The sequence below is a fragment of the Pteropus alecto genome, unplaced genomic scaffold (genome assembly GCF_000325575.1).
Source record: "Pteropus alecto unplaced genomic scaffold, ASM32557v1 scaffold143, whole genome shotgun sequence".
NCBI lineage: Eukaryota > Metazoa > Chordata > Mammalia > Chiroptera > Pteropodidae > Pteropus > Pteropus alecto.
The window spans coordinates 4296516-4308238 of NW_006434828.1; the positions used below are offsets into that span (position 1 = coordinate 4296516).

General features: G+C 53.8%; 1 protein-coding gene across 1 annotated transcript in view; it reads left to right on the forward strand.

Moving 5' to 3' along the window:
* Positions 1-11723, forward strand: part of SNED1 (sushi, nidogen and EGF like domains 1) — a 58932-nt gene that overhangs the window by 25789 nt on the left and 21420 nt on the right. Inside the window, exons 14-21 of the mRNA XM_025045434.1 lie at positions 86-202; positions 360-473; positions 721-894; positions 8410-8523; positions 9097-9210; positions 9525-9638; positions 10709-10822; positions 11345-11641. Coding sequence (XP_024901202.1) covers positions 86-202; positions 360-473; positions 721-894; positions 8410-8523; positions 9097-9210; positions 9525-9638; positions 10709-10822; positions 11345-11641 — 1158 coding nt within the window. The remainder of the gene's footprint in view (positions 1-85; positions 203-359; positions 474-720; positions 895-8409; positions 8524-9096; positions 9211-9524; positions 9639-10708; positions 10823-11344; positions 11642-11723) is intronic.

The window sequence follows — 11723 nt, forward strand, 5'->3', positions numbered from 1 at the left end:
ACAGCCCCCCCGGGGCGGCGGAGGGGGCGGGCGCGCACACGGGACCCCACGCACGATTCCGACCCCACGTGGCCTCTGCTTCCAGGGAAACCGGACTCGTGCGCCTCTGGCCCCTGTCACAACGGAGGCACCTGCTTTCACTACATTGGCAAATACAAGTGTGACTGTCCCCCCGGCTTCTCCGGGCGGCACTGTGAGATAGGTAAGGTGCAGCGGGCCGGTGGCCAGGCCCGCCAGACACAGAGGCAGGCCCAGGCGGGGCTGGCCCAGGCAGCAGGGGGCAGACGGGAAGCCCTAAGCCGCCCAGAGGCCTCAGGAAGGACAGTGATGGGTGACAGTGACCCCCTGCGCCCTTTCAGCCCCCTCCCCCTGCTTCCGGAGTCCCTGTGCGAACGGGGGCACCTGCGAGGGCCTGGGCACAGGTTTCTCCTGCCGCTGCCGGGCAGGGTACACGGGACGCCGGTGCCAGGCGGGTGAGAGGCCTGAAGGGCCAGGTCGGGGCTCGGGTGTCCCTCTGAATTCTGGAAGACCAGGGTTGGGCAGGGCGTGGAGCGGGAGAGAGGGAAGGGGAGCCTGCGGGCAGCCTGTCCTGGAAGTTGGGGCACCTTCACCATGGGCGGGCTGTGCCGGGAGCGGAGGTCCGGGCTCTGGGGCCTGGTGGGCAGAGGGCAGAGCAGGGGGGGCAGGTGCCCCAAGGTGCAGGCTGTTGTGTCCTTGCAGAGGTGGACTGCGGCCCCCCCGAGGAGGTGAAGCATGCCACTCTGCGCTTGAATGGCACTCGGCTGGGCTCAGTGGCCGTGTACTTGTGTGACCAAGGCTACAGCCCGAGTGCCCCCAGCGCAGTCCGGGTCTGCCAGCCGCAGGGCGTCTGGAGCGAGCCTCCCCAGTGCTACGGTGATCTGCGGGCCCTCTGGGGTGGGTGGGCGGTGGGCAGGGCTGGTGAGGCCAACACCCCACTCACCTGGCCAGGTGGGGGAGCCCAGCAGTGTTGACCAGGGCCCTGCCCCTCCCTCCTGGGTCTCCTCCCCACAAACTGAGGCGCTAACCCTGTGCGGATGGCAGGGATAACCCGGGCTAGCTCCCCTCTGGACGGTTCACTAAGGGCTCCCGGGTCCTCAGCAGCCCTGAGCTCCAGCTCCGACACTCACGCCCACTGTGCCCATGAGGCAGCTGAGGCCAGGGGCCAGGGGACGGGGGCCAGGGTCGGGGGTCAGGGCAAATTGGGTGCAGGCTGCCCTCCCTCATCTGTGGGACCAGAGCCAGCACCCCGGCTGGGAGCTGCCGCTCTAAAGCATCCTGGACCACCAGGGCCATGTAATGGCCCTTGGACGGCGCCCCTGGAGACACAGCTGCAGGCAGGCGTCCCACACTGGCCCAAAGCATTCCAGACTCTGTTCAGAAAATCTGAGTAGTGTTAATACTTTTCATGCAACATGGATTTTTAAAACAAATTAGCATAGAGACAGGAACAGCATCCAGATGGGTGGGCACATACATACTGCTCGCTCCCGCACCCCTCGCAAGCCTGGCCTGTGCGCCCCGCTCAGGTGGGGTGGTCTAGAAGACAGGTAGGCACCACTTGGCCTTGGGCTCTTCCTTTTACTCCCATCCTCCCCAGCCCTGGCTGGTGGGCACTGTCTAGGAGACCCCCCCACTGCTGCTTGTCCCCAGTGTGTTGTCAGGTGAGGGGCCAGTGCCCCCAGGGAGTGTAAGCTCACAGCCAAGACCACGAGTCCCCGGAGAAGTGTAACAACCCCGAAACAGTATGTCCAGACAACACGTCCCCCGGGGAGAAGGACGGAAGATGAGCGTGAGCGGGAAAGGGCGCCACGTACGCAGAAGGAAGCAGGGCGCGGGCCGTAGAAAGTGGGACCAACAAATATTGTTAAAGGATTGAGAAACTGTAATAGTTGAAAGAACAGTCATAATTTGTAAATTTATAGATGGATACAAATGAAGACTAAGTTCATGAGTTGAAAGATCAGTTTGAGGAATTTCCCCCGAAATTGTGATATAAATCAAAAAGAACACGCAGGCACTATGGAGGGCCGAAGGGTAAGTGCCACGTGGAGATGACAGGAGTCCAAGGAGGAGAGAGAATACAAAGGGACGAAGTGAGCGACTGTGGAGCTGGACTCGCGGAAGCACAGCCGAACCGCCCACAGAACAGCAAGCAGCAGGAAAGAGAACCTTTAGACTCGTTATAACAAAATCGAAGAACATCAGAGACAGAAAGAAATCTTAAAACATCGGGAGAGGAGAAAGAAACAATCTACAAAAAAATAAGATCGGATTGGCGCCAGACTTCTCAATGGCGGTGGCATCAGGTGAAAGATGATGAAACTGTTTGTTAAACACAGATCTCTTTCGTTAGGACGCAGTTACAAACTATCATTGCTCTCAATGCCACACCCAGGAACCCCCGGATACGTACAGATTGTATCTTTTAACCTGCCGGAGAGCTGAGGAGGCAAAGAAGTGGAGACCAGCCCTCGCAGGTGGCAGTGGCTGCCGGCTGCCGCCATCCCACGAGCCAGCGGGAGCAGGAAATCGCGGAGGCCTTCGACGGCTGCGGGCACGTGTGGCAGATTGGATGGGGGCTGCAGACGCCAGAAACACCTCAGCACGCACCAGTTCCCCCCACGGGGCGGGATATGGGAAGCAGAGTCTCACACGGCTGAGATCTCAAGTCCAGCGGGAAGACGAGCGCGTTCCAACCCTGAAGCCCCTAAAACCAACGTGAACCGAAACTGACCTGAACTGCGTCCCAGCCCCGCCCCGCCCAGCTCCGCGGGAGGCCAGGGACCAGCTCCGTGGGAGGCCAGGGACCAGCTCCAATGCCTGGCTGCCTGACGGAGAACAGCATACCCACCCCAGGGCAGGCATGTTCTACTTTGGTTTCTCTGTTCTTGAATACATGATATCTCAGAAGGGAGAGATTATGACATGTAATCTCGAGAAGAAAGAGTTGATAGAAACAGGCCTGCAGATGACCCACACGTTGGAATTAGCAGACAAGGACTTTAAAACAGGCATTATAAACGTGTTAAAGAAAATGAATTAGGGAATAGAAAACTTTGAGCAGAGGAAAGAAAAATGCATTGGATAGCTTACCAACAGAACGGATAGAACAGAAGAAAAAATTATAGAATCCAAGGACAGGTCACCAAAGTTATCAAATCTAAAGATCAGAGAGGAAAAAATGAATTTTAAATTATTAATACATAATTTTTTAAAGCAACAGAATATCAGTAATATGTGGGACAATATCAAACACCTAATTGGAGTTCCAGAAAGAAAGGACAGAATGAGCTAAAGAAAAATTTGAAGAGATAACGACTGAGCATTTTCTAAAAAAGGAGAAATACATCAACCCACAAATACAAGCTCAGCAAATAACAAGCAGAAATACTGAAATATACAAACTTAAGACCTAAAATTTTTATCCAAATTGTTATTCAAATATGAGACATTAAAAAACATTCTCATGCAAATACAGCCTCAGAGGCTTACCCCCGCCCCCTAAAAAAGGTCATTTTTTAGAGGAACTACTCAAATAATAAGATAAACCCAGAACATTTTGTAAGCAATAAGAGAAGGGAGAATTATGAAATACTGTAGAAAGATTTGTCATTATCTAAAAGGAAAAAGAGAAAAAAATGGTAAAGGTTAAGATTAAAAAGAATTATGATAGAAAAAATACAGACAAATGTGAATGGCTTAAACTCTTCAGGTAAAAGACAGATTGTCAGATTTATTACAGTACAAGCTGTACACTCGGAAGAGGCACCCCTAAAGCAAAAGGGCATAGAAAGGCAAAGTAAAAGTATGGGGGCAAAATTGGGCAAATGCAAATCAAAATTCGGACAGAATAGACTGTAGAGTGAGGAGAGTCTCTCAACAATGATTGTTTCAATTCACCAAGAAGTCACCACCATTATAACATTCAAACATCAGATCTAATAGTCTCGATGTATATATAAAGCAAAAATTAATGGACTGCAGAAAAAAAAGGACAGATTCGCCAGAATACTAGGAAATTCCGCATCATCTCTCTCAATTAATTCAGGTTAAGGAGCCAAAAACAATCAGCAAAAAGATAGAAGATTTGAACACTATAATCAATAATTCAAACTAATTCATTCTCTGAATACACACAAAAAATAAGTTATTAAGAAAATGGAGATAAATGTTCAACTCTATGTTTAGATATTTTTAAAGATACTTTGAAATACCTCATGAGCCATAGCAGAAGTCAGAGAGAGAGTGAAAGTATTTTTAAATGAATAACAATGGTCACTTTCTACATTGAAACTCATGTGATGCAGCAAATACTGTGCTTCGTGGGACATTTATAGCAGTAAATACATGTAAAAAAAGTTCAAGATTAACGAATTAAATGTCTGACTCCAGAAATTAGAAAAACAAAAAAATGGTACTAAAGAAAAGGGAAAGAAAGAGGTACCACAAATACGAGCCATAATTAATGAAACAAATCAAAGTTACAAAAGGAGAGATAAACAATAAAATTAGTTCCTTGAACACTTACTAAAATGGACAAATCTCTCTCAAGATTAAAAAGGAAAAACAAAGAGCACGAATAAAAATCTTTATAAATGAAAAAGGTGACAGAGAGTAGGGATTAAAAAGATGATAAGGGAATATTGCCAACTAGTCTATATAAATAAATTTGAACCCTTAGGAGAAATAGACATAATATTCATAGAAAATGTAACTTATCAGAAATGACTCTGAGAAATACAGAGTTTACATAATTCTATAACTATTTAAAGAAACTGAAGCAGTAGTTAAAGCATTTCCCACAAAGAAACGCCAAACAATGCGACAGGTACATTCTACCATGCTGCCAAGAAACAGATAGATCGATCCTTTCAGCATCTTGCAGGCTCTTCCAGAGAGTAGAAAATAAAGGTCGTGTGCCAACCCATTCTACGAGGCCAGTGTAACCTGGAGCCAACACCAGATATGGACGGTTGGGGAGAGTAAACTTTTGGGTCCATTAAACACATGAACGGAGATGCAGAAATTCAGTAGCCTACCAAGACTATCTACACCATTATCAAGTTGGCTGCGGCACGAATAGTTTGATACTAGAAAATTTTGCTACGTTGACCAATTGAAGAAGAAAAACCATATAAGAATCTCAATAGATGCATAATGAGCATTTGACAAATTCATACCCATTCATGAAATAAATTCTTATCAAACAAGGAATAAAAAGTACTTGCTTATCCAGACAGAAACATCACAGACACACACACACACCCCCCTCTAGTACCATGTGGTGTAAAATAATACAGGATCTATTGGAGGGAGAACGTAAAAGAATTCTCCAAGCGCTCGTGACCCACAGAGAGGCGTGCTTAGCACGGATGTAGCTAGACGGGCCACACGATGAGAAGCAGGAAAAGAACCCACATGTTTACAGTGAAAGGAGTACAGGCACATCAAGAGGGCTGTGGGACAGAGTTTTCCGATCCTCGTAATACAGGAGGTGAATCTGCTCCGCTGACTCGACTCGGGAAGGAAATTAGCTTCTGAGGCAGTCTGACTTTGCCTCTTCTCAAACCTAGACTAAACAGTATCCTAAGTAGAGAAACGTCCCCCTTAAAATTGTGCATAATCAAAGTCTAACCGATCTTATATTGGCAGTACTAGCCAACGCAATAAAGTAAGAAAAGGAAGTTGATATCATGAAAATGCTAAAGGAGGAAGTAAAAATGTCAGTATTTGCAGCTGATGTTTGTCTTTAACCTACAGGCAAACTCCTGGAAATGACAGGAAGCGTGACACAGTCAGTGGATATGGGTTACTATAACGAAATTAATTTCATTTTTACACATCAATTAAAAATGTAATTATGAAAAAGACATATATAGAGAAAACCAATGAAACGAAAAGCTAGTTCCTTGAAAAGTTCAGTAAAATAGATAAACCTCTAGCTAGAGTGATCAAGAAAAAAAAAATTGGGCAACATCAGAGTGAAAGAGGAGACATCGCAAAGGATCCGCCAGCGTTTAAAGGACAACAAGGGCCTGTGACCTTAGGCCGATGCGGCTGACAACCTACAGGAAATGGATGAGTGCAGAACTGCCAGAAGAATGAACAGAAAATGTGAATATTCCCACAGCTATTAAATTTTAGTGTGTAATAAAAACCTTCCCGCAAAGAAAATGGAAGAGCCAGATTTGTGGAACACTGGTGCGTTCTAGCAAGCATTAAAGAAAATAACGCCGTGCACGGCTCCTTTAGGAAATGCAGGAGGAAGGGACATGTCTCAACTCGTTTTGTAAGACTAGCATCGCCATGAGACCAAATCCAGACATTGCAAAAGTGAAATTACAGCCTCATGAGCATAGACACAAAATCCTAACGAGAGAGCACTAAGTCGACCCCAATGCTACGTGAAAAGGGTAACGTGTCGTGACCAAGTGGGGTTTATCTCAAGAACGCAGGCTGGTTCAACATCTGAAAATCAGTAAATGGAATTCACCGTAATAGGAGAGAGAGAAAGAAGAAAATCATATGATCCTCTTGCTAGATGCAGAAAAATCACCTGACGAAATTCAACTGTTACTAAAAACTCTCACTAAACTAAGAGTAGAAGGGAATTCCTTCGGCCTGACACAGGGCGCCCATGAAAACCAACAGCCAGCAAAAGGCTTAATGGCGAAGCCTTCCTGAGACGGTCAGAACCAGGCAAAGGCAGCGATTTCAGCAGCCGCCCCCGGACTGTCCTAGGCGGTGCCGGACAAGGAGCGGGAATAATCGGCACAGCCGTGGGAAAGGAAGAAGTAACAAGGACTCGATCATGCACACAAAATTCTAAGGAAGGTATAGAACTAATACGCGAATTCGACTAGGCCACGGGATACACGGTCGATACACACAATCGATTATAATTTCATAGTCTAGCAGTGAACTTGAAAAATGAAATGAAACAATATCATGTACAATATCAAAAACATGATACATTTTTTCACGTGTGAAATTCATTACAGACATTAATGTAAATGCTCAAACTGTAAAAAAAGCATGAGAAAATCTTGAAGACAGCCCGAACAAAATGGTCGTGCATTTGGGAAAATGTTGCACTGGTTCTCTACTTCTCAACATACACAACTAATTTCAGATGGATTCAGGATTCAAAGATTTTTTTAATTACATATTTTTGGGTGGGAAATATAGGCCTTGGGGTAAAGAAACAGTCCTTAAGCCATTAAAAAAAAACACTAATAATAAAAGAAAAAGTGGGCAAATTAACTAAACTGGTTTCAAGACTATATGAAGAATTCTATGAATCAATGAGAAGAGAATAATCGACCCATTCGGAAAATCGGCAAAACACATGAATGGGCGTTTCATGGAAAAGGAGACACACAAAGCCAACACACGTAAAAAGAATGCTCGCGACCACCCAAATGCCGACTAACGCACAAAGGAACCCCGCAGCCAGCAAGGCTTCGGGGTCTGCGGGCCACACGGGCTGAGGGGACCGGGCACGTAAGCTGTGTCCGAGCAATTCCGCTGCCGGGTGTCCACATAAGGGAAGCTGCACCGCCGGACCCGAAGATGTGAAAGACCATACACAGAAGCATCTCTTTTCTTGCAACAGCCAAGAGTCTAGAACCAACCCAAATGCACATGGAGCAAGGGCGGGGAGGCGCGGCCCGGCACCCCACGGGGCGCGAGTGAGGGAGAGCACGCACACCGCGCTGTCGAGGGGTCCACAAACAGCACAGCAAAACCACACACAGTGTTGTTTAGGCAATTCGTAGCAATTCGAAAACTAGTCGAAAGAGGCAGAGAGGAAGCCACAGAAACTCGCGTCACGCGGGATGGGGCGCGCACGTAACCAGATGAGCTCTCAGGCTAGGTGCTGGCCCCTGGCCCCTGGCCCCTGGCCCCACGGGTCACTGTGCCATCACCATCTATTTACTTACTTACGCGGTAAGCATTCTAGTTCAACTTTTCTAAATCGGACGTTTTGAGTTCAGGACCACAACGCCCAGTTTGAGAAACACCCGTGAGTGTAGTAAGGGGCAGAGTTCGCCCCGTCACGTGGGTTCCATGCATGATGGTTATCGACCGGGCCCGTCCGCCGGAGGTCTCCTGGGACTGGGCCTGTGCCTTCTGAGAGCCCTCGAGGTCCTTGTTCATAGGCCCAGCACCAGGTCCCCAGTCCGTGCCCTCCTGTCCAAAGCTGCCGGCTGCCCTGGGTCCCGGCCTCTCCGAGCACCAAGGGGTGTCACAGAATTCTGCCCCCTCCTCAGAACACAGCTCTTGTCTGTCTTGATTTGGCGTCGAGCCACTGCCTCTAACAACAGAACGTTGCTTTATTCTTGGATCTCTCCTGGCTGCCATGCGCTTGGCGACCCTCGCAAGCAGAAATTGACGAGTGCCTGTCACAGCCGTGCCTGCACGGGGGCTCCTGCCAGGACCGCGTCGCTGGGTACCTGTGCGCCTGCAGCCCAGGGCGGGAGGGAGCCCGCTGTGAGCTGGGTAAGACGGGTCAGGCCACTAGACGGCAGCTCCAGCTCCCTGGCCGTGGGCCAGAGGCCCTGGGGTCCCCCTGGCTGTGGTCACCTTGCTCCAGCCAATCCCCTCCCCGGGCTGGTCTCTGGTTGGGGACTGCCTTCGCTCTCAGGCACCAACCAGCTCTGCTGTCCAGAAGGACGTGGAGTCCCCCCCGGGGGGACGGGGGAAGAGAGCTCAGCTGGCAGACGCTGACCTGACCACGGGCCCTCTCCTGCCGCCCGCAGACTCTGGCCCTGGCTCGAAGCCAGCGGAGGGAGGGGGCCCTGCACCCTCAGGCCCATGAGACAGACACCACCAGAGGGCCAGGCCCAGGATGTCCAGTCAATGCCCCCAAAAAGCCTGGGCGATGCAGTGCAGGACATAGACTCCTGGGGTGGGGGCTTCGCGGGGCAGGGGTGGAGGGAGCGGTGTCGGGCTGAAGCCCCGGGCTGCACACAGAAGGCTGGGGGAGGCGCGAGCCGGGGAGGCCCCATGCAGGGCCGTGGGGGCTGCGTAGGGCCACGCGGGGCCGTGCAGGCTCGTGTCCTGTCTCTATAGAGACAGACGAGTGCCAGGCACAGCCCTGCAGAAATGGAGGCTCCTGCAGGGACCTGCCAGGGGCCTTTGTCTGCCAGTGCCCCGCAGGCTTCGCCGGAGTCCACTGTGAGACAGGTAGGCGCTGTGCTAGCGGTCCCGTCGGCCCGGGGCCCTCACTCACACTGTGACACCCCAGACGCCCCAGGCAAACCCATTCTCTACAAGCTCAGACCCCGGCTGCCGGGGGCGGGGGGTGGCAGGACAGTCCCCAGGGCCCTGCCTGACAGGGACACTGGCGGGAGGGACCCCAGAGGTGAGGGGGTTCCCCGAGCCCCTTGCACCCCACGGGCCTCTCCCCTCGCCTCCCCTTCCCTTCTTCCCGCTGTCCTCTCCTCCCTCCCCCAGACTCCCCCCTGCCGCTCGGGCCCCACTCTCTGGATGTTCCGCAGAGGTGGACGCCTGTGACTCCGGCCCCTGCCAGCACGGCGCCCGGTGCGAGAAGGCCGGCGGGGCCTACCTGTGCATCTGCCCGGAGGGCGTCCTTGGCCACCGCTGCGAGACAGGTGGGGCACAGCCCGGTGCTCCTCCCCTGCACCTGCCGGCACCCCGTTCCCCGCCGACGGCCCCACCTCGTCCCTCGGAGACTCCATCAGGCCTCACGTCCGCCCCGGATCCACATCCAGCGGTGTGGCCCTGAGGTCCCTGGACAGCCCCCGGGTCCGGGCATCTGGCACATTCTCCCCATCGGCCCACAGCAGGGGCTCCCAGGGGAGCGGGTCCTGGCTGGCGTGTCCCTCCAAGACAAGGCCTAAGCTGCCCTCTGAGCTGCAGCACCCCCTCCCCCCACTCACAGGCCAGCACTGCCTTGTCCTTTCCAGCACCCCCTCTCCGGGGTGTCCCATCCGTACTGCCCCCCGCTTGCCGAGCACACCTCCTCCTAGGACAGCTGTGTCCTGGGGGCGCCTGACCTGTCTATTTGCGTGTCCCCGGCCCCCAAGCTGGGCCTGGCTGGCAGCACTCAGGGGTGCAGGGTGCATGGGGCTTCTGGGCCCCAGCTCCAACACAGGGCAGTACAGGCTGTGCTGGGGACAGGCCTGGGGCCGAGGACTGCAGGGCACAGCAGCCTGCCTGGGAACGAGCACAGTAGGGACTGTTTGTGGCCAGGCCTGAGGCCAGCGAGGGCCCGGGAGGACAGACTGCAGCGGCTGTGACAGCGGTGGTGGCTGACTACTTGTTTGCTCGTTTCCTGTGGCCTTCCTAGGGACCTGTGGGCCTGCCCGACCTGGGGGCTCAGTCCACACCGGTGCCCACAGCACGGTGCAGGGTGGGGCCAGCCTCTGCGCACCCGACCCTGAGGCACTGCCCACCAGGGCACCTTAGGGGTGGTGGCAGGGTGGCCTGGTTCAGTGTCAGAAGGCAACACTGGCCTGGTCTCTCAGAGGGGCCTGTGGCAAACCCTGCCCTCCCCCCTCCAAGAGTGTCCCCTCTCCCTCCTCCATTCCCCAAAAGTGCTGCCTCCACCCACAAACACAGCCACACCAGAAAGACCCAGTGCCCCCAAGTGTAAGGGTGCGAACAGAGTAGGGGGGCCTGGCGACACCCCAGAGCTCACTGCTGCTTTCCCCTCTCCCAGTGAGTGACCCCTGCTTCTCCAGCCCCTGTGGGGGCAGAGGCTACTGCCTGGCCAGCAATGGGTCCCACAGCTGCACCTGCAAAGTGGGCTACACCGGCAAGGACTGTGCCAAAGGTGAGGCGCGAGGGCACCAGCATGGGTGGCGGGGTCTCCCCACCTCCCTCAGGGGCGGCAGACGCCCAGAGCAAAGGCCAAAGGGCTGAGCTGCAAGCCCAGGGCAGAGCGCCTAGCAGTCGCTCACCCAGGCTCTGCCTGAGAGGCACAGAGGGCGTACAGCCCCAAGTGGCACAAACGTGGCCACGTGTGAATATGGGACCCTCCAGGAGCCACAGATGCAGCCACGTACGCACATGGGACTGTCCAGGGGCAGAGCTGCGGCCACGTGCGCGCACACGGGGACCCTGGGGGGAGGGCAGAGCTGCGGCCACGTGCGCGCACATGGGACTCTCCGGGGCGCCGTGGCCAGAAACCAAAATGAAGGCGTCCACTGCGGGTGCCACGCTAGCAGTGCCCACCTCTGCCCCGGGGTAGCCAGGCCGGAGAGCCCCCGGCCGGACACCTGCTCGGGGGGGCTGGGGCTTCCACGGCCGACAGCTGACCACCTCGCTTCCCTTGTTCTTGGCCGAAACCCTGAAGAGCTCTTCCCACCAACGGCCCTCAAGGTGGAGCGGGTGGAGGAGAGCGGGGTCTCCATCTCCTGGAGCCCGCCTGAAGGCCAGGAGGCCAGGCAAGTGCTGGACGGCTACGCGGTCACCTACGCGTCCTCTGACGGCGCCTCCCGCCGCACGGACTTCGTGGACCGGAGCCGCTCCTCGCACCAGCTCCGGGCCCTGGCGGCCGGCAGGGCCTACAACATCTCCGTCTTCTCCGTCAAGCGCAACGCCAACAACAAGAACGACATCAGCCGGCCCGCGGCGCTGCTCGCGCACACGCGTGAGTGGCCCCGCCCCACGCCGCCGCCGGGCGCGGGAGAGACGCGCACGGAGAGGGGGCGAGGGGACAGTGAGGGAGCTGG